The 21,991-nt window shown below is 39.4% G+C and overlaps 1 protein-coding gene across 4 annotated transcripts in view; it reads left to right on the top strand.

Moving 5' to 3' along the window:
* unc5db (unc-5 netrin receptor Db) overlaps positions 1-21,991 on the top strand; it is a 284,478-nt gene that overhangs the window by 197,115 nt on the left and 65,372 nt on the right. For 2 of the 4 annotated variants that reach the window (XR_014877264.1, XM_085180733.1), the window contains exons 8-11: positions 2,767-2,799; positions 7,380-7,565; positions 10,977-11,339; positions 21,906-21,990. Coding sequence is in view for 3 of the 4 variants with exons in the window: in XM_085180733.1 (XP_085036859.1) it covers positions 2,767-2,799; positions 7,380-7,565; positions 10,977-11,339; positions 21,906-21,990 (667 nt within the window). In the remaining variant the exon portion in view is untranslated. The remainder of the gene's footprint in view (positions 1-2,766; positions 2,800-7,379; positions 7,566-10,976; positions 11,340-21,905; position 21,991) is intronic. The other 2 variants (XM_085180735.1, XM_085180734.1) reach the window with 2 other exon arrangements.

The raw sequence follows: 21,991 nt of genomic DNA on the forward strand, positions 1-21,991 counted from the left end.
TAAATAAGCATGATATAAACATACATATAAACTTAGTACATTTCATTTCTTCTTTTGTTGTACTAACTTTTCTTGGCAAGAAAAGCAACCACTGGAAAACCTGTTTTTTTGGTGCCACAATTGTAAGGAAATTGCATTTGTGAGTTTAGCAGCAGAGTTGAGTCTGCGGGTTGCACCCACGAATAAGAGATCAAATGCTCTCTGCTAATGCCAAAGAACTATTTCTGCTATTGAGTCTTGTTTGGTGCTGTGTATTGTGTTTGTTAAGAAGTCTGAAGAAACCAGACATACTGGCAGTTTAATCATCCATTCATTTATCAAGCAGGGGCCTCCTTTGGATGTGGAGAAACCATTTATAACCACAATAGCCCGGCACTTCCTCCTCATGCTGGTCACCAGCTGTGGAATAGCATCTCATTTTTCAACCAGCATTTGTCATCAGTCAGTCATGTCAGTCGTGCTGGTCACTCGGACATCAACAACATACATAGCTGAACCTACAAGTGTTCAATAGGGTTGAGGTGAAGACTATAGGTCAGTCCATCCTCCTCTACTTGTCTGGGTAGAGAGCTTTTGTCCATACCATCCTTCAAACCTTTACTGCAAAACTGTGGAAGATTCTTCTTGTGGTGTACTCTCCTGGGGACACCCACTTCGCGATGTCCCTGGCATCTTCAAAGGTAGAGTCAGTAGCAGAATAAGCTGTTTGGCATTGGCAGAGATTGGCAGGTTTTCATAGGCACAACCCACATAGTCAACTCTGCTGCTTTACCCAGAAATGCATTTTCCTTACAAATGTGGCACCATTTAGGGGAAATAAGAAGTCTTTCCAACTCTATAAGATTTACTGACAATAAGCACAGTTATAACAAAGAAATAATTGCATTCTACAAGATTTAGGAGTGTGTTTATGGAAATTTTTAACCATTCTTCCAGAAGCATGTTTGTGCGGTGGATAAGAAAGCTGGGCTCACAGTATCTGCTCTAATTTATCCCAAAGGTGTTTTATTGCTTTGCGTTCAGGACTCACAGATCATAGTCACTCATTTATGGACCTTGCTTTGTGCACTGGTTTGCAGTCATCTTGGAACAGATTGGAGCCATTCTCAAACTATTCCCACAAAGTTGGGAGCATGAAATTGCCCAAAATATCTTGGTATGTTGAAGCGTTAAGATTTCCTTGCACTGGAACTAAGGAGTTGAGCCCAGCTCCTAAAAAATAACCCCAGACCATAATCCCCCCCCTCCACCAAACTTTACACTTGGCACACTGCAATCTTACATCTGCTGTTCTCCTGGCAACCATCATCCATGAGAATACCTGACAGAGAAGCGTGATTCCTCACTCTAGAGAATGTGTCTTTACTGTTCTAGGGTCCAGTGGCGATGTGCTTTACACAACTGCAGCTGAAGCTTTGCATTGCACTTTGTGTTGCAAGTCTTGGATGCAACAGCTTGGCCACAGAAATGCATTCTGAAGGTCTCTACTGACTGTTCTTGAACTAATCTGAAGGCCACATGAAGTTTGTGAGGTCTGTAGCGATTGACTCTGCAGAAAGTTGACGACCTCTGCTCAGTCTGCTCCTCAACATCTGCCGACCCCTCTCTGTGATTTTACATGGCCTACAACTTCGTGGTTGACTTGCTGTTATTCCCAGTACCACTAACAGTTGACTGTGGAAAATTTAGAAGTGAGAAAATTTCAAAACTGGACTTGTTGCATAGGTGACATCCTATTATGGTACCACTCTGTAGAGTGACCCATTTTTTAAAAAATGTTTGTAGAAGCTGCCTGCATGCCTGGTGCTTGATTTTGTTTTACACCTGCAGCCATGGAAACGATTGTAACACCTGAAGTCAGTGATTCAGAGATGAGTGAGTGAATACTTTTAGCAATATAGCATGTATGTGGGTGTGTGTGTTTGTGTGTGTGTATGTATATCTCTTCTCTTCCATGAAATTCAATTTAGATAATACTGGTTACAACAAAAAAAGGCTTACACTTATTCATCCATAGCTGAACTTGCTTTAGATTGAAATGGTCACTTTCACTTCCATAATATGTATTGTGAACACCGATCAGCCACAACATTAAAATCCTACATGAATTGTGCAGGCCTCTGTTGTCACACCTAAACAAGTTTGAGCTGCCAGACTACAGACAGCTCTATGGTTGTTCTGTGCGGCCTGGCACTGGGCTGTAGTTCCTTTGGGTCTGGTGGGAGTGAGGCCTGAGTGGACCTGGCTTGTTCCAGTGCATCCTGCAAAAGCTCGTCTTACCATAGGCCTCCTTTTGTGTTCTTGGTGGATTCTGAGCAGTTTTTTTGGTGCAGCGTGCATTTGGTACATTGTATCCCCCAAAAGAATGTTGTTGGCAGTTTGGGGAAGGCAACAGAACACTGCAATGCAATAAGATAATCATTTTAGACAGTTAGACAGTGGTCTTAATGTTATGGGTGATCGGTGTAGTCTGGTAGAAAAGTATGACTCAGTCCTCAAACATTAGAGATCATTAGTTTACTCAGAGATGAGTTTATGCAATCTATACCTCACCTTCTTTCTCTGTGATGCTTTGATAACTATATTAAAACCTTCCAGGCCATTATGAGATCCAATATATCGTTTGTAAGTACAGTCAGTAGAAGAGCTTCCCTCTGTTCAGGGTGTTGGATCTGAGACCACATTTGATAGTCACTTCACAGACGCTCAGACTTTAATCACCACTTTCTCTCCTCTTTGTCTCATTCTATCTCTCTGTCTTTGCAGATCGAAAGCTGCTACATGACGTTAAACCTCAAAGTGAGTCTTCCACTGTGGATTTCTTTCATCTTCTACTCCCCTGCCCTCCCACCTGCCATTGATATGTTATATGCCCTTAATGAGCGCAAGAAATGCTATAGGCAAACTAGAGGAGTGACAGTCCTTTGCATTCTCTTAGCATATACTCTGGAAATGGACAAATTATGAATTACAGTATTTAGTTCACCTTGATCTAAGCAGCTCTGGTGTTAACCCAGCAAACGCTCATTACAAATTCATGTCATTATTCAGTGCTGAACTTTTATGACAGCCGTGACATCACAGCTGTGTTTCTACTTTGAGCCATGAGATATATTGGTTGTGACAAGTGAACATGTGCTATGTTGTGGAGGATTAATGAGTTGTAATCATTGCAAATGAGCTAATTTGAGCAATTTACAGCGCTGTCCTTGCATTCCTGTGGTGGCTTTCAATCACTTGCCAGAGTTAGTCCAAGTAAGTGATTGTCAGGTGTTATTGTAGCTCCATTAGGTTGCCACTTCAAGATGAAAGTTGTGCCTACTACAAAAGCTTAAATGATTGAATGGGGATTGCATAAAGCTTATATGTGGCAAGCAATCACTGGGGCTATACTGTATGGGGTCTGATTGCCTTTCCTGTGAGATATCCATCACAGCTACTGGACATAGACCAGTAGGTCTAAAGACAGCAAGGCTAATGACTCTCACTGTTACTAGCTTTAGTGTAATATGCCACAGTTTAACATTATGGTCTACTCCTTTCACCATATTCTCACAAAGTCACAAAATTTAGGTTTGTAAGTATTTGACTGACATTTTCTTTCTAGTTAATTCCAATATGCTACACCCTGGTGGTTTTTAAACCAGACTAAGTTAAGGTCAAGACTAAGATAAAGATAGAGTTCAAGTACAAAATTCCAGCTCAAGTTTAACAAAACTTTAAGAAAAATTTTACATAAACTATTTAGTAATTACCACCATATTTACACATAGTTCCCCATTCTCAGAGTCTCAAAAGCAATCTGACAAACAAGCATCTTTATAAAAATCTCTTGTAGTTAATGCCTTCCTTTAGTCTAAGACCAATGAATATCACTAAATATGGTTTCCTCCTGGCAGTTATTTCAGTTGCTGCTTGTTTGTGGGTTTCTTTCTCTTAGTTTTTTCTTTAGTAACTGAAAGCCATGCTCTATTGGGTTACGATCAAGTGACTGACTTGTAACTTGGGTTGCTTTTGCAGTATGTTTGGGATCATTGTCCATTTGTACTGTGGAGTGCTGTCTGACTACTTTAGCAGCATTTGGTTGAACGTGAGCAGAGAATATAGCGCTGTACCTTTCAGAATTCATGCTGCGTCTATCAGCAATCGCATTATCAATAAACACTAATGGCTGTGTTCCACTGGCAGTCATACATGCCCATTCGTGCATGCCTCCACTATATTTAATAGTTTGTGATAAACTGCTCCTTTCCTTCTTCATGTTGTCCTCTTACCATGATTGTGATACAAGATAATCTTAGTTTCATCTTTTCAAAGATATTTCTTCATGTAGCCAACTTTTGATATGCTTTTGACAATCCTACCTATTTACTTGGTTAGATGCTCTGAAAAAAACTGTTGTTAACAAAAGAAGGAACGGCCACTGCAGTTGTCGTCTGTGGTTCTTTGGGGCTTTTAGTGTTGTTGAACTGTCCATGCATCCATTCTTTTTAGGAATGTACCAGGTTTTTTATTTGGTCAGTTTAAAGTTTTTTCTATCGCTCTGATGGCGCTGTTTTGTTTTGCAATGTAATGATGGCCTCCTTCGATTGTACTGATATCTATTTGGACCTCATATTGAGAGTTACAGTGAATAGCTACAAACTGCAAGTTCAGCAACTGGGATCAGCTCCATATGTTTCATTCCAATTACACTGAGTCTCTGAAAATGGGGGACTATGTATGAAAATGGCTGTTATTGTTAACAGTTAATGTGTAATACTTTTGTTAAATTAAAAGTAAAAGTCTGAACTTCAATAACATCTTGACTGTTTGATAGAAAATTGACTGTGGTGGTTACGGATGTTCCAGTCGACTCACCCTGGGAAAAAAAAAGTTGGACAAACTTGGTCTAAAACTAAGAAACACTCCGATGTTAAGTTACATTGCAGAACAAGTTAAAGGAAAATGTCAAAAGTAACAAAGGCATTTTAAACCATTAATCACATTCTTCAAGGATGAATCATGGTGCTTAAATGTGCAACAACTCACATCACGCGTTGTCAACATTGCACGTTATACTCCAAAAAATGAGGAAGAAAAACACTTCAGATAAAGCGATGTTGAATATGATATGGAAAAATATAACTACAAAAGATGTTCATGTATTTCTAAAATATGACAAATTAACATCCGAAAAACGAATAAAGTGATGTAGGCTGTTTGAAAATTCATGACAACCACCAAAATTAAAATTAAAATCTAAAATTTAAAAAAAAATCATTCATCTTCTTCCACTTATCTGAAGTCATGGGGGCAGCAGCAGGGAAGCTCAGACCTCCCTCTCACCACCTACTTCAGCTTTTCCAAGGAAAATGCTTTCCCAGGCTAGCTGATAGATGTAATCTCTCCAGCGGGTCCCAGGTCTACACCGAGGCCTCCTCCCAGTAAGATATGCCAAGCTGGAAAACTTTACCCAAAAGGCAACAGCCTTAGCTGTTTCCTTTCAATGTGGAGGAGTAGCGGCTCTACTCTGAGCCCCTCCCAAATGACTGAACTCCTCACCATTTTGCTAATTTCCGCCACTTCTATCACTGTCTCGTTCTGATAGTGTAAACAAACGGTGTGTGTGTGTGTGTGTGTGTGTGTGTGCGCGCGTGCATTTTTGTCCAGTTATGGTAACCTTTGATTTCTCCACCTTACACTCTGTTTTATTGTGATTCATTTGGCTAAATATAAAATGATGAATGTAAATTATGAAGTTGATATAAGTATTTATTTATCACATTTTCTAGATAATGGATGACTTGATGGTACTTTTTCAAAGTAAAATCAGATTTGTTAAACTAAACTTTTTATATGATGCAGAGGCACTTGTAATCAAACATTAAAAACAATCATGGTCAAAGTGGTAAAACATTACTAAGGCAAGATGCATGTAGCCCAAGCAGTTCCAAACAGGAGCCTTGTAGTGACAATCTGAAAAATCTGAGGACAATTGTGAGTTATTTTTAACGACTCCAAAACAATTTAAATACATAAATAAATAAATAATGAAATTGTATTTCTAGTAAGACACTTAGAGTATATTTTAAGTAAAATTATGGATGGAATAAGAAGACCTACAGTGCTATTCAAGTGCTACAGTCAAGTAGATATCTTTTGATATCAACTTGACTGTAGCACTGTAGCTTCTCTAGCTGCCATGTGAATATTGGATGTCATACCTCATTTCCTCCTTCTTGCTTTATTTTCATACTAACCCATTGTAACACATTGCAAAACTTGCTTGAGTTGGCTCTTGTATGTCCACATAATAACATCATTTTCTCCACTGTTTTTCTCCATCTCATCTTCACTCTCTGTGGGTCTTTATTATCACAACTAAGGCGATGCTCTTTTCTACACAACATTAAGGAAAAAGTCTTTCACTGGGTCAGCTTCTTTCTGTTTAGGTAAAGTAATTGTTAAGTGAGCTGTTGTTCCTTGCTTGTGGCACTACACTGCAAGCTAACATCGGACAAAAGAGTGAGAGTGATAAGACGTATATTAGATGGTGCTGATCTACACTATCATGGTGTACTTGTGCAATGTAGGTCTACAACAACTTGAAGAACATTGCACATACTGTATCCCTCAGTATCAGTATAATAGCGCAAAAATAGTTTGCAGAATCTAAATGATAGTCTTATTTTTATTTAACACTATTAAATGTTTATATTACAGATATGATTTTGTGAAAATTCAAGCAAAATCTACAGCTGGTAGCTAAAACCTAGCTAGCTGTGAGAGTCTGGTTATTGTCAGTTCCTAATGTTAGTTGATAAAGTATTCAATTTGGATAGCTACAGTGAGTTACATAGATTAGGTTTGGAGGTTTGGGTAAATTCGTTGACAAAATCATCAACACTCAGCAATGCAGCTAGCCGGTTAACCTAACCTTATTTGCTTGCTAAACTTGTCACTACCAAAGTAGTTTCTCCATTTTTCTCCATTTGTTTACTTTTATAGCTGACGCTGAGCTCCAGTTCCATTAGACTGAAGCTTGGCCATAAATGTTGAATTTTGTTGACCTATTCAGTATTGGACAGGAAACCCACAATACAACTATGCTGCCCACAACTGAGTTTGAGATTGTTTCAGTTATGTGTTGGACAGTATCTAATGTAGCCCTGACTCACAGTCACAGTGGTATTGCTCTTTTTAAACATTGTTTAGAGTACCTAAAATGGCAATTTAATGAATTAAAGCACTGATTATGTTGAATTTGAGCAACATAAATGGACATTGATTGCCTGGCCATTATTTTGTCCTATTCCCTTAGGCCATTACTTCGAAGTTCTTCGTGAGGAATAAGAGAATTTAAGGTAGCCATTTTTTGTGTGTGTCTTGTGTCTCAGGTATGGAGAGCTCCAATGATGTGGCTCTGTACTCAGGCCTTGGAGCCGGCATAATCACCGTTGCAATCCTTGTGGTGGCTGTCATGCTGTACAGGAAAAATCACAGCGAGTACGGCGTGGACGTTATTGACTCCTCTGCGCTCACCGGGGGTTTCCAGTCTTTCAATTTCAAGAACACCAGACAAGGTAAGAGAGTGCCTTCGACTGCATGTTGACACGAGACAGCGACCACAAGGCCAAACTGCAGCATCATCACAGACCTTTCTGACAGGGCCACCAGGTGATTGATGGCATTTGTTTGCATCAAGCAGAATGGTGTGCAGCCTCCCTATCTGCTTAGGATTTATCCCTCCATAATCAGTGAAAGAACGAGTCCTTCTATTTTGACAGACCCGCTCGTCTGTTATTGTGAAGTGGTAGATAATCAATCTCTGATAGACACCTATGCTACCACCCCTCCTCCCTGCAGACCACACATTTGAATGTCAGGCAACCAATATTCTCCATTAGATTACACTGGCCTAAGCCACTGATGGGTATGGAACAGTGAACATCAATTCAATTTCTGTTGGGTGCAGCCATAACTTTTGTTGCTTATACGACTGTGGCCATCTCAGACAGCCTTGCTACAGGCATCCACATGACCGTTCCTAACACTTCTGGGTTAGTGCATGTGATAGCCATGGCGCTGACAGGTGATTCATCCTCAGTGCATCCGTGAAGAGTCCCATTAGGGGCCTACACTCTACCCCACAGCACCTCCAAGGCCTAGGGAGCCGGTCTAGCCCCACCCATTGTCATGGCATTGGAAAGGTGCGAGACAAAACACCAGGTCTACATTCAGCAGGTCATTAATCCTATTTAAATAGGCCAGTTCTCCTTACAGCCTGCCTGCTGTGCCCTCGACCAGCCACAATCACTCCTTTCCATTTTCTATTGAAATGTAGAACACCTTCTTCCACATCTCTTTCCCGCAGTTTGTTTTGAAGGAAGTTGTTGAGGCATTTTACACAGGCCTGCTTGTTAAAGCTTTACAATCCTTTTTATAAACATGGCAAGAAATTAAATGCTTCCTTGAGGATGGAAAGACCTTACAAAGTTTTTGTTTAATTGTATCTTAATAGCATTTTCATGCCCAATAATTACTAGCAAGAATTTTTTTTAAAGAAGTTCTTAAATGCTTTCGGATGGCTCTCTGCTATCAGAGTGCAGAATAAGTCTTTGGACCTGACCCTGTCTCCGTGCATTACTTCTCCTTCTGAGTGATTTTTAATCAGAAGCCCAATTCCAAACCTATCCCTCAAGGTATTCAACCTGAGGTACATTTCATTAACTTCTCTCATCTCACCACTGCCATTCCATTTTCGCTTCGCCATTCTTAAAGATGCACACTCAAGCGATAATCAGATCATTCTCCACTCGACCGGAGGGGAGAAAATTTAGCAGTGATCGAATGTCAGCTGCAGAGGGGTAATGTCCACCAGAGTGCGGCTCTGACCAAGAGCCAGCAATGAGCAGAGCTGCCTGTGGGTTCACTTGAAATGAAAAATGTGTCTTTTTTTTTTATCAATTTCTTTGGCAACATCATCTTTAGTGGCAATTACCAGGTAATGTTACCTGCATCATATGTGCTGGTGCTTTGTCATCTGGAATGCAGGCACTAGAGTGGTGAATGATAAAGTATGTTAAATCTGCAATGATATTAATACAGCATACTGCAGTGGTTTCCACATGGTACACAGAGGCACACTGCTGTGCTGTGTAACTGTAAATGGTAAATGGACTGGTTCTTATATAGCGCTTTTCTACTCTATCTGAGGGCTCAAAGAGCTCCTGAGGATTTTGTAACAACATATTATTTTGATATAGTTTTGTAATATTTACTTCATGAACAACTGTTCATGCTTTTGCCACATGGTGAGGAGAGTATGACACCATACTCAAACTGTGGAGGGAAAACTATCATTTTCTTGTATTTAACAAAACAACAAACCAACAGTGCAGACAACCCATTAGACCTTGTTTTTTGGTAATGGAAATGCCAAATTTTAGATGGAAAAAATGGTTGATGGTGTTTTTTGTTTTGTTTTTCTTGTTTTTTTGTTATGTCAGTCCAACACTCGCTTTCTGGCTCTCTTTTTGGACTTTATTGTTTCAGTTTTTTCAGCTGACTTTCTCCTGCTTTTTGATTTTTGTTTGTTGTTTCTCCCCTTAGCAGTGCAGGCTTCTCTTTAACAACAACCTGTTTTCTTATAAAGACAAATAGAGACATGGCAGTATGCACATTGTAGGTGTAGCAACCACAAGCTGTTGATACAGAAACTGATTCACTAACATATTCTAACACTAACAGAACTGACCACATTTCACAAAAACAGTGGTAATTTTTCAAGTGTACACATCTTTGCTCAGGGTACAGGGTACTCGGGTCACCCTTCCTGCCATCATCTTAAAAGGGATTTATATGTCCTCCTGGAATTAAACCAGCAACCTTTTACCTGTGAAAGGAAAAAATAAGGGATAAAGTTTTGAAAGAATAAGTGAAAAAGCAACACACACTCCAAGATGCTCATCACAAATCACATACCAGGTAATTAATGACTTCCCTAAAAATAAAACAACATTAGCCTCCTGCTTTGCACCCCTCGCCTGGCAACAGCTGGGCAGCAAGGACTCAATGACTTCACTGTTATCTTGGCTGGCTCATCGAGGGGCGCGGCACGTCTGCCAAATCGATGCGGCGTGCTCCTTGCTCTGTTTGGCAGCGTCGTCAAATCTAATGGTCACAGATGAAGACGCCTCCCTCTCACCTCCCTCCGTAGGCTGCTGCTGGGTTCATGCTGGGAGATGAAGGACTCCCCTCATTTACAGAGCGGTCACATAGATCCTCGTGGCCCTCCCTCCTGTCCTTCAGGAGGACAACTGGGTGTCCAGAGGAGCTGACTCCAGCAGATGGATTATGGAGATCAAGCTGTGGGTGTGCTTGGTAATTAAATCTAACGCTCTGACCGTGGCTCAGAGCCCTGGACCTTCTGTCCAGGTTGTGCTCCCTTACCTCTGATGTAGCGGCTGCCTGCCCGGGCATGTTGTTTTAATTGCTGCTGGAATTTCATTGGTCAGCTGCAAGAATTTTCAGGCGATGTGGCCTTTAAACCTGAACTGACCTGGATCAGTGCTATCTGGGGACATCCAGATGTTTGTATTAATTTTAAATATTAACGCTGATTTTAATATTTTGTTCTTTTTTTTTTGTGAAATGACAACTCAGTTGAATGTAATCTGCTGCACTGTGCTGCAGACAGAGACCCTGGATAATATTTAATCCATGCAAAGTAAGATGTTTTCCAGCTTTTAAACATCTTTGAATTTTTTTTTTTTTTTTTTGCTTTCCTAAATCAAGGCATTAAAAAAATACCAGAATGGTACAATCTTGACCTTTTTTAGTTGTATCTGGGACAACAGTGAATTTCATTATCCCATGTGAGTGCTGTTTAGGTAGGGCTTTGATTCATTAGTTAAATGAGTTCCCTGCATAATACAGGTCCCTTGTGAGCAGGGCTTCTAGGTGACTTGTGTGCTGTCTTTCCATCTCTGTAGGAAACCCGTTGCTTCTCAACTCCTCCATGCAGCCAGACTTAACAGTGGGCCGGACATACAGCACTCCCCTCTGCTTCCACGACAGCACAGATAAAGAGCTCTTTGACCCCCTGCCAGACATCAAGGTTAAAGTTCAGAGCTCCTTTATGGTTTCACTAGGTGTGGCCGAGAGGGCGGAGTTCCACGCCAAAGCCCCAGCCGAGACCTTCCCGCGAGATCTGAGCCGGGACTATTGCAGCACCATGGACAGAAGGAAGAAGGGCCTGCTTACCCTCACTGGGCCCTTCAGCTCCTGCAAAGAGCCGCTGAGGACCACCGGTGTGTTTGGTCACCATGGAGGGAGGCTGGTTGTGCCAAACACAGGTGAGCTTTACAGAAAAGTTGCTGGACTATCATGCAAAACCATAAGCATAATTTTCCACGTTTTTTTTTACTTCCTCTTATCTGTGTGTCTTGATTGAGTCTTTCTTTGTTGCAGTTCATTAAGAAAAACAGCAGAATGATTCTCTAGAAGGTGGGCAGGACTGCTTAGAAACAGGTCCCTATCAGTAATCAGCAACCATTTTAGCTTTCTTTTAAAACAGAAAATTATTACTGCCTTAACCAAAGCATATTCAGGGACCACCATATCAATGTATCATGAAAAAGAAAAAATGCTAGTGTGACACAGCAGATGCAATAGTAAAAGTATAATAAACCATCGATTGAATCAGAAACTATAAAGCAGGATTTACAGGTTACTGCTGATTGAACTTGAAGTAAAAGACCTCTTAGAACGCTGTATTTCTTGTTGTACGAAGCAGCTAGGGTGTTTCTCAGAGGTCAGCGGCTCACAGAGGGGAAATAAAAGATGCGATGTGTCTGTCAGTTTAGTGTGAAGGATTAATCTCTTGCCCTGACAGTAAAAGTGACTCAGCATTTGTCTGGGGCTTCCCAAATATGCATCACATGTTCTCAAGCCGAGATAAAAAGTGCACACATAATGCAGATGCGAAGTTCAGACTACACAGTGGAAGCTGAGAAGATGTAGAGCAGTGGGTCCAAAAATAAGCATAGGGCCATGGGATACATTTTATCCCATGTAGCAACAACCACCGAAGCCACGTCTTAGATACCTCGTGACATTCTAACAAAAAGTCAAGCCCGCCAGAACTGATATTTTTAACTTCTCTCGACCTCCTATGACAATCTCCACAATTTGTTTTGTGACATTGACTAATAGGAGCAGAGAGCTCTCTGGCTTGCATGGCAAAAGAAAGAATCCAGAGAACAGGCAGCCCATACTGTTCCAACTGAAAGGTCCACAGTCACAGAACAGCCACTAGCATACACACAAATTTATGCACAAGAATAGATTCTACATTTTGCTTTGAGAAGCTGGTTGCTGGCCCATCCCTACTTGTGAAAGACTCTAAGCTGTGACCAGTTGAGGTCTGCCGTGTCGCTCTGACTCAAGTCACTGCAAGATCAGACAGAAATAGCTTGAATAGCTTAAAAGACCAACTCACTCTTAAACTCCAGGCACCCCAGAATATTAAGCTTATTTTTACATTTCTTCAGAGTATTGTTTCAGAGAAATACATTGAAGAGTTAAAGTTTCTGTTGTCTAAGGATAACTTGTTTCCATTATCCATCTTTTAAACATTTTTATGCTACAGTCACACTGGAAAAAAAATTGTTGGTGACTGCAATGAACAAGTGACCTCTCACAGTCAGTTGTTTCAAAGCGACTCTGGTGCGTCCAGACAGCAATAAAACAGCAATAAGGCGGAGTCAGTCTGATGGCAGACTGAGAGCAGATTTGTGACTGAATGGGGTCAAGCTGGCAATTACATGCAATCTGTCTGTGATAATATGGCAATTAACTGTGCTAAATGGGCAAAAATCACCAATCTGTTGCCATCTACTTATGACGAAGTTCGCATTAAACCTCTGAAGTCAGAGTCATAATATGTGCTAACCCTAACCTCAATCCTACCCAATGCTCTGGGAGAGCAGTACCAACCACTACTATACAATCAGTTGGCAAGTTGTTGACTTAAGTCCTCTGTTGCAAAAAGACATATCGCAGACAAATTGCAGTGATTGGCGCAGATGGACTCAGATTGATTGATGTGTGTTCACAATCCGTCTGCATTTATAAGTTACACAAGATTATATGCAAACCTTTGCCAGTCTTTGTCCAAGAGAGATTGCATTCAAGTTGCCCCATGATAGTTTGGAGACAGGTTGCCTCCCACCAGCTGATGTGTACAATCACCTTGAGACTGAAAGGAATCCCTGCAACTACTTGCAGCTGGTTCCTGAATGTGAAGAAATTAATTGTAATCACTGGGCAACCATCAATTTTTCCTAGCTGCAAACAGGTTGCTGTTCTATTCTGGTGTAACAAAGCCAGGAGTGGTCACATGAATCTAGGATTTCTAGCTATGATCATGTTCAGATTAAAAAAAAAGGGGGGGGGGGGAGGGGTGTCCCAAATATGGACTGGAAGCAGTCGCAGAATTTAAATGAAAAAACAAACAAACTATAACATATGAAAAATCCACCGAAGGTAAAAACATACAATAAAAGCTGAAATCAACACAGCTGCTGTAGCCAAAGCAGCAGCCTGTGAGTGTGCATGATAAGAAAAAGCATTGTACAATATGTATAGAATTATAAAGCACTGTATGAGTGCACTGGAAAAAGTGCTATAAATAAAGTCCATTTAAAGCCCGGAGGCAAGGCTGGCAGAAATGCTGACTGTGTCACTTAACAGGCTTATCAGCATCAGTGCCCCATCATTACATCAAGAGAAGACGTAGCTGTTGTTTGGTATTTGTGTTAAATTAATGTCTTTCTTTAATGTATTGCTCCTGTGGCAACCCTGGCAGTACTAACATGAGAGCAAGCAAACAGCAAATATAAAATCATTCAAACTACTAAAAAGGTTTGCTTGCAAATTTTATAAAAAGTCAGCAATTGCAAGGCTTAGTTGCCCAGCCATTCATATGTTAGCCTGTCTGTGTTCCCCCGTGGGAACTATCCCACCACCATGACACTGAAAACCTACAGCGAAACCTGAAGCCACGTTGGTCACTAAAAGCCCTCCTGTGAATTATTTATTTACCCTCAAACTCATTAATTTTCAACCGACTGCTTTTGTAGAATACTTTGAGTATAAAACTTAATCAGTTTATAAGCAAAATTAAATGCAGGGCTTGTGCTCTACCTACAGCTATACCTATAAAGAAACATGCTATATACACACAGATTTACAAATAGATGTTTCCTGAATTGATGTTGGATGTATATATATAAAGTCATCAGTTGGAAAGGACAAAGAAAATGATAATGTAAATCACCTTGTCAAAGTTTGTTCTAAACAAATGGCACATATCATTACTATATGACAACTAGTACATGAACACACTCCTTAGACCCTGTAAGCTGTTGCTAAGATCCATCTGTGCTGTTGCCAAGGCAGGTAGCTGTTTGTTATTCCTCCACGTCATCGTGAGCTCTCTCAGGCAAACGGGGGTCACGCTGTCATCATGTCCTGCCAACACAAATGGCTGGAGGAGTCTGCGTGAACTGTGCCAACCACTTCACTTACAGCCCTCTTCTGTGGTCCTCCCATATACACGGTGGTGTTCTTCAGCCTGCATGGAGAGGTGAAGTGAAATCAGCCTCCCACGGTCGTCTTTCAGGCTGAAGGTCTGTGTGGAGAAGTCTTTGCTATCAAGAGCAGAACTCGCACGGTTTGTCTGCAGGGACTGCTGTTCATTAGACTGAACAGGCAGCCATACGCAGCACTTCACTGCAGATTACTGGAGTTCTCCAGTCACCTTAGTGATACAAACCAAAATAGCAACGTTCCTTACATCTGTTCAGCCATTTTTAAGGAGTGGATTCACACTACATCTCCCACACAAAAGCAGGGGACTTGCAGCTTTGAAGAATTAATTAAAATTTCATTAGAAATGAAAGCCCGTGCAGCTGATTCTGTCTTTGAAAACAATGTCCTAAATTACTCTGGATAATTCACAAACCCTACTTTCAGCATTTTCAGTAGTTGTACCTATTTTCTACCAAAGAAATAAATCCTTTCACAGTGGCCATGAAGCTTAAGGAAGCACTCTTAATCACTTTAAAGGTACTTTTGATTGTTTAAACTTTCTAAATGAACAAAAACTATGAGTCGCAGAATTATTTGAGATAGTTTTAGCATTAGTGTTAGTATTTGCACAAGTTACTATCATACTAAATCAATTTATTTTGGTAGCTAGAAGAGCTTGGAGTTTGTTTATTTGTTTTTAAAAACCAATATGGAACCTGATCAATTAGAAGCAATTCTTTCCAAATAGAAGTACAAAATTATTTTAGTTACACAGAATTTTTTGGCAGAAAACCTTACTGTGTTTGTGGATGAAGCTTTAACCTACCCAGTTAAGGACACAAAAGTAAACCACGAAGCATTTGCAATGAAGCTAAGTGTAAATCCTACAGCTGTGCAGCCTTTTTGTTAGCTGCATTCACCGTTCACTGTCTGTCAGGCTCATGGCGTAGTTAAAATGGCTTTGTCTTGACATTTAGCAGAATTTTTTCAAAGTTCCACATTTATGACACTGTGTTCTTGCATGTTTGACATTTGATTTGCTTCTATGTTTCTAGACATCAGGAGATGTTTTCAGCTTTTCAGCACATCAGCCCCTTATATCCTAGTGTATTATGTTTGATATATACATTTTTGTGAGTTTTTGAGACTTCTGCATATTTCGTGTGATTTTTTTCCGCACCAAAAGCTGAAGAAATAGCACAATACATTTGTATTGGATGTAGCAAATATGATACAAATTAAAAGTCATATATGCTAATTAATGTGCAATGAATCTTTTTAAATTCTCTAAACACATTTTCAAATAATTTGACTTTTCTGGCAATGATTTCATGGTTAGGGGTCTAAAATGGTCTTGAAGAAACTCACTGACAACAATACAATTACAAACAACATGAAATACAACTTGCTCTGCAGGAGACATTCTTTCTGTTGAAATATTGTGAGTCCCAGTGCTGAATAATCCCATAGAATTCCCTGGAAAGAGGGATCATCACTTTACAGTAGACATCTACCTGCCTGTGGTCTACCTAGCCTGTGGCCTCTCAATTAAATGCATCCAGAATACCTGAGAACTTCACTGCAAGTGTATACGAACACTAGATGATTCATACCGTGCCCAAACACATTAGACCCCCCACACTCCAGTACGTGTGACTAGTGTGATCATTCCGTGCTGTGCCACGATGCAGTTAAGTGAACTGGGATCTGGTGGACCTGGGTGTGGTTCAGTTGTACTATGTTATGTAATCAATGTCTGCACCACATCACAGAACTCCAGTCATCCTCATCTACATCTGCCTCTGTAAAAGTCACATTAAGTAATTTACAAACATCTGAGCAGATCGTGTCTCACTGCTTTCCTAATTAAGTCATAAAAATCACAAACCTGGTGCTCTGCAAGATCATGTTTCAAGGGTGCAAATGTGTCTGAGAGAGAGAGAGAGAAAGAACGCATAAGAGGGATGAGTTGAGATGCTGAGACAAAGTGAAGTGCACTTGGGCCATGAAGTGGCCGTGGAGGAGTGAGTAGGTACACTGTTTCAAAAAATAGTCATGTCAAAGTATCTTACTGAATATTTTACAGTTTTGTACTGTCTTTCTAGAATATCATTAAATTTACATAAGTAGACCTTGATTTTACATGTCAAAGGTAAAATAACATAACATCACTGTAAAACACAATTTACTTGTTTTTTAAATATATTTTTTTGTACATATGCATATTTAGATTGTAAAAATACATTCAGAAATGTATCATAATTTCACGAATATTTGTCTGTTAAATTCAAATGTAATACTATGGAAAAATATATAAAATGATTGAAAATTAATGAGAATAATCAATAATTAAAGGAGTATTTGAATTATAATTTTGCTGAAAATTCCAGACTACCTATGAAGGAGCCAGTTTGTCTCAACCATACACAAAATGAATTTCACAGTATAGTAAAAAACAACTGCTTTTCAGTGTTTCCACAGTGCAGAGCTTTCACTTTTAATGGCCATTGTTGGCAAGTGAGATTTTTTTTATTTTTGTTTACCTGAGTGATCAGAACCCTTACAGCAAGGGGTTTAACTACTCAAGAAAGACAGCTGCAATTGACTCTTCCTTCTTTGTCACCACCAGCGCAAGCTCCCCAACATGTGAAACGCAGCTTTATTAAAAACAGACAAACTCTAAAGAATGCCCATTTCAGACATGACCAAGTTATTACAAATACACACTTTCCATAAAGCTGCCAAAACCCTCTATCTGTCATCTCCCTCGCTGCTCCTCTGAACCTTTTATTTGTAAAGCAGGGCCTTTATATGCTCGCTACACTTCAGAGTGAATGCTCTGCCATTCACTCTGCGGCAGATGAATAGTGTGAAGCAACAGAGGACGGGGAGTGTTGATCTTTTGACATGCTGTGAAAAAAATCCACTTGCTTCTTCAAAGCTGTTGTGTAGCTGACTGGGAGATCAGAGTGAAAAGAAAGAAATGTTTACAGCTTAACTTAAATCACATATTGATTCAGTCGCTTATTTTCTGTAGCCATTTGTGTATATTCAGGCTGATCAGCTAAGCTCTTAGACTACTAAGACCTAAGGGGAAAAAATAACAGTGTTTACTCAGATTATGTAGGAATAACAACCTCCTGCGCATTTTACTGAAAAACGTCAGTTTTGTTTACCGAGAAACAGGTTTTACTCATTGTGACCCACTGGCCACTCATCTTCATATTTTCCCCACAATTCCTAGATCTTTCCTAACAAAGGATGTTTACCTCTTTAGGCGCTTTTTAACATTTCTGTTTTTCCCTTAATATTCAGCGCATACGTGGATATTTTCATGATTCACCGACAAAAATAAATAGCAATATATTTTGCAAATATTATTCTGTGCATGGTCATTATGGCACATGAGGTATATCAAGCAATGCTTGAGCTACCAGATAAAAAAGCATGTGGTTAGACCATATTTTTGCTGAACATCTTAAACATGCCAGTAATAAGCTGGCATCCATTTCTTTCCATCTGTTTTACTGGTTGCATGATCCATGGCTTGTTGCCAGACCCAGTGTTATCTGTTCTGTTAGTGCCGATCATTAAGGATTAGGCTAGGAAAGTCAGCAGTCTTGATAACTACAGGCCAACACTATTAGCGAAGACAACATCAAAAGTTTTAGAAAGAAACTGGCTCCATAGATTACATATGTTCATTAACTTCACTGATAACCACTTTGACTTCAAACTCAAGCATGGCGCTGATTTTTGTATATATTCTTTGAAATAAACTTTAAACCAATGTAGAAGACAGAATTCATCACTTTTTATGTGTTTTTATCAATGCCTCCAAAGCGTTTAGGTGTGTAACTTATAAAGTTACTTGCTAAGTTCAGTCAAGGAGGGCTGCCAAATACATCATGAAATTTCTGGTTTAACTGTTAAAGACAAGCAGACATTGCAAGCTGTTGCATTTCTGCCCTGGTTGGAGTTAGTGATGGAGTTAGACAAGGAGGAATTTTGTCCCCAATTCTTGTCAATATTTATGTTGATGATTTGTTTAAAGAAATTAAGAGCCTTTATGGGATGCATGGTATTTTATTGATCCATTTTATGTATACAGATGATCTTGTTGTCTTTAGTCTTAGCAGTGCTGGTCTCCAGCGGCTCTTTCACATACGTTCTCCTTACTGTATGACGTTTAACAGGATATCAGATACAATGTCATTACGTTACATTATTACATTCTGTAAAAGAGCACTGTAGATTTGCAGAAGCAAGTAAGGACAAATATCAAAGATTTCCAGAGTTGAAATTGTCAGATAATCATTTTACTGTCTGTGACAAGTTCAGATATCTTGGACGTCTCACATCAAATGTCAGATGATAATGGAAATGTTGGATGAAGTGTGCATACATCTTAGATAAATTTAATGCATGTGTCGATAGAGAGACCATTTCTTCATTTAGAACATAATGTACACCTCTGTATACGAAAGACCTTTGGACAAATTATAGGAAAACAAGTTTATGGAAACTTCATGTAGCTTTTATTGAGGCTTTGAAGTTATTGCTGAATAAACTGATGGCTCAGTGCAAGTGAAATGTTTGTAACGGCTGGAGCCACTACATTTAAAGTTTTATGAACACATCTCATTGATAAATCTATTTGCATGCACATGAAGCAGATACAAGGTTTAGCACCGCACGTTATCACTCTTCATTGTGGAGACACTGGTGTAGTTGCAGGAAGGTGATTTGGGTGTATTTTTATTTGTTTTTCTCTTGTGTTACTGTATGTGATTTGTTTTGTTTCTATGGACATAAAGATTGACTGAATAAAAATTGATTGATAGTCATGAAATTATGTTGCAACCAGGTGCTGCTGATCATATACATTTGATTAGCTTTATCATCAGCAAGGCTGAGCACCTTTATATAGGCAGTAGCTTTGGAGTTTTTTGGTCTGGACCTGTCAGGTGCATGTTAACACATCGTGGACATTCCAGCAAATTATCCTAAGGTCAGAAAAGCAGGAAAATCCAAGCTGATGGGTTTTCACAATGTAATGTGAAGTGATTTTTTCTTTAATTGTTTATATTGGGGTTTTTTGATGTTGTTAAAGTAACGTTTCCATCATCACTATAGGTCATCAAAAAAGAAAAAAGAAAAGAAAATGCAGTTGCAAAGAATGGTCTGGACTTTTACATCAAAAAAGCAGAGCCACACACTGAAATGAGAGAGCAGCCAGAAGTAGATTCTTACTTTGTTTGGTCATAAGAGGCTGAATTACATGCTTGGTTAATTTTTTTTAACAGACTTGGGTCAAAGGTTTTTTTTTAACCAGTTTTGTGGCTGAAGGGGAGAAAAGTGTAGTTTAAAGAGCGTACAATCATATGATAAAAACATCAGTTGCTAAATCCCTTAGCATCTGACTGGTGTAGCCATGTTTAAAATGAGCCCCATTGTGCTGGAAACTGTGTGCATGAACATGAATGCTGTGTCAACACAAGCTAAGTTAAAACCTTCACTTATCTTGCACATGATCAGAGTCATTGTCGGCTTCTCATCCATAGCAGTCTTATGTAAGTCTTCATTGTAGCCTCATGTAAGCATAAAATGCCAAAAACCTTACATGTAAACAATAAAATGTTTTCCATTGTTTTTGAGTTTCCCTCACTAACATTATCTGTACCAACAAATATCCAATTAATATATAAAATGTTTGTGCTAATTGGTTGAAATTCAGAAGTGAAATACTAAAATAGTACTCAGTGCCTGTTTGCCTCAGTCACATATAACTGCAGGCTAAATCAATAAATAAGAAAATCCAACTGATTTTTGCAAAAAATATGTGTTTTATAATTTTGTAGGGACTGTTAAAGACCTGCATGCAAATATTCTATCAATAACTCCAGTGCAACTTAGTCACAGTAACTCCCACAGCTCTGCCTGCTTAATACACTTTTTTCTGCAAGCTTTGTTTGCTAACCCATTAATTTGTTATTTTTCTCATTCGCTTACAAGATATAACTTCATAGTTTATTTAAAGTTCATATTTGTGTCATTGATTCCCCCTCATCAGTATGGAAATTGTTGCTCTGTTGTGTAGCACTTTATACTCAGGAGGACGGTTATATAAAAAGTAAATGCTTCAATATAGCTAATTAGCGACAATAAGCTACATTTGTATTAAATTGTCTGACTCTACATCTTCCCAAAGCCTAGAAAAGTCAAAAATGCTTACTGGTTACCAACAGGGCAAATTTACAGATGTAGTTTCAGTGGGACTTGGAACGGAAATGATTGCACCCACACAAGGAAAGTCAATTATTGGCAGAGAGAATGGTTTCACCTCCAAATTTCAGTTTAAAATTCCATTGTGACCAGAACTTTGTAATGAACTCTGTGACGTCTTATATCTGAACTCTCCAATACATAGTGTAAAATAGACCATGTGGCTTGGTACCAGACAACACATGTAGTTGACTGCAAACCTTAAACTGCAGCCGCTTGGAAATATTTGCACTAAAGCAAAAATAAAAAATAATAATAAAAATAAAAGACATAAGGTTAATAAAATTCATTTTTGTCACTGTGGTCTGCTCACTGAAACCTTTTCCCATTGAACCATGACAGTAAAAAGCATCTTGACCTCCACCAAGCTAAATATAGAAATATTTTACCAGGCTGGGATGAAATTTAAATAATTCAATCCAATCAGTGTTTTTCAATTCAAGCTCATCTATATAGCGCTAAATTGAAACAATAGTTTCCTCAAGGCTATTTATATTGTAAAGTAGAGACCGTAATAATGTAAAGAAAAGCCCTATGAGCAAGCACTTGGTGATGGTGGAGGAAAAACTCCTGCCGTTAGATTGATGGGCAAGTATTTGCTTTGACCAGTTAGGGTTGGGTGGATGGAGACAGGATGAAAAGTTTGAAGTACAGTAACATCTTCTATCTATTTCTATCTTTGCTAACAACCAGTCAAGAATCAGAAATCCGCAAATGCCAGTGCTTCACCGAGTCCTCCCGAAATACTCTAGGCTGTCTTATAGCTAACCCTATAGAAAAGTAGTATTTATGTCTTCATTTGCTCATGATATGTGAACACTGTTCAGATATGCCAAAATAAGCCCTTTTTTTATTGTATTCCCATTGAAAATCAGCATGCACTTAGAAGCCCAAGTCTAGGTCACTCTTTTCTTTGAGGTGAACTGAAGCGCTCATAAATATCTACATAACCCCAGCATGTATGACATGCTCTTATTTTGCCCTATGCTGTCAGGCTGCTGGAGGAGTTGCTGCTGACACAAATGTGTGTGTGTGTGTTTCAGGGGTCAGCCTCCTGGTGCCTCATGGATCCGTGGCTGAAAATATGTCCTGGGAGATGTACATGGTGATCAATCAGGGAGAAGCAAGG

Source organism: Neolamprologus multifasciatus, chromosome 12 (genome assembly GCF_963576455.1).
Source record: "Neolamprologus multifasciatus chromosome 12, fNeoMul1.2, whole genome shotgun sequence".
In the NCBI taxonomy this organism is placed as follows: domain Eukaryota; kingdom Metazoa; phylum Chordata; class Actinopteri; order Cichliformes; family Cichlidae; genus Neolamprologus; species Neolamprologus multifasciatus.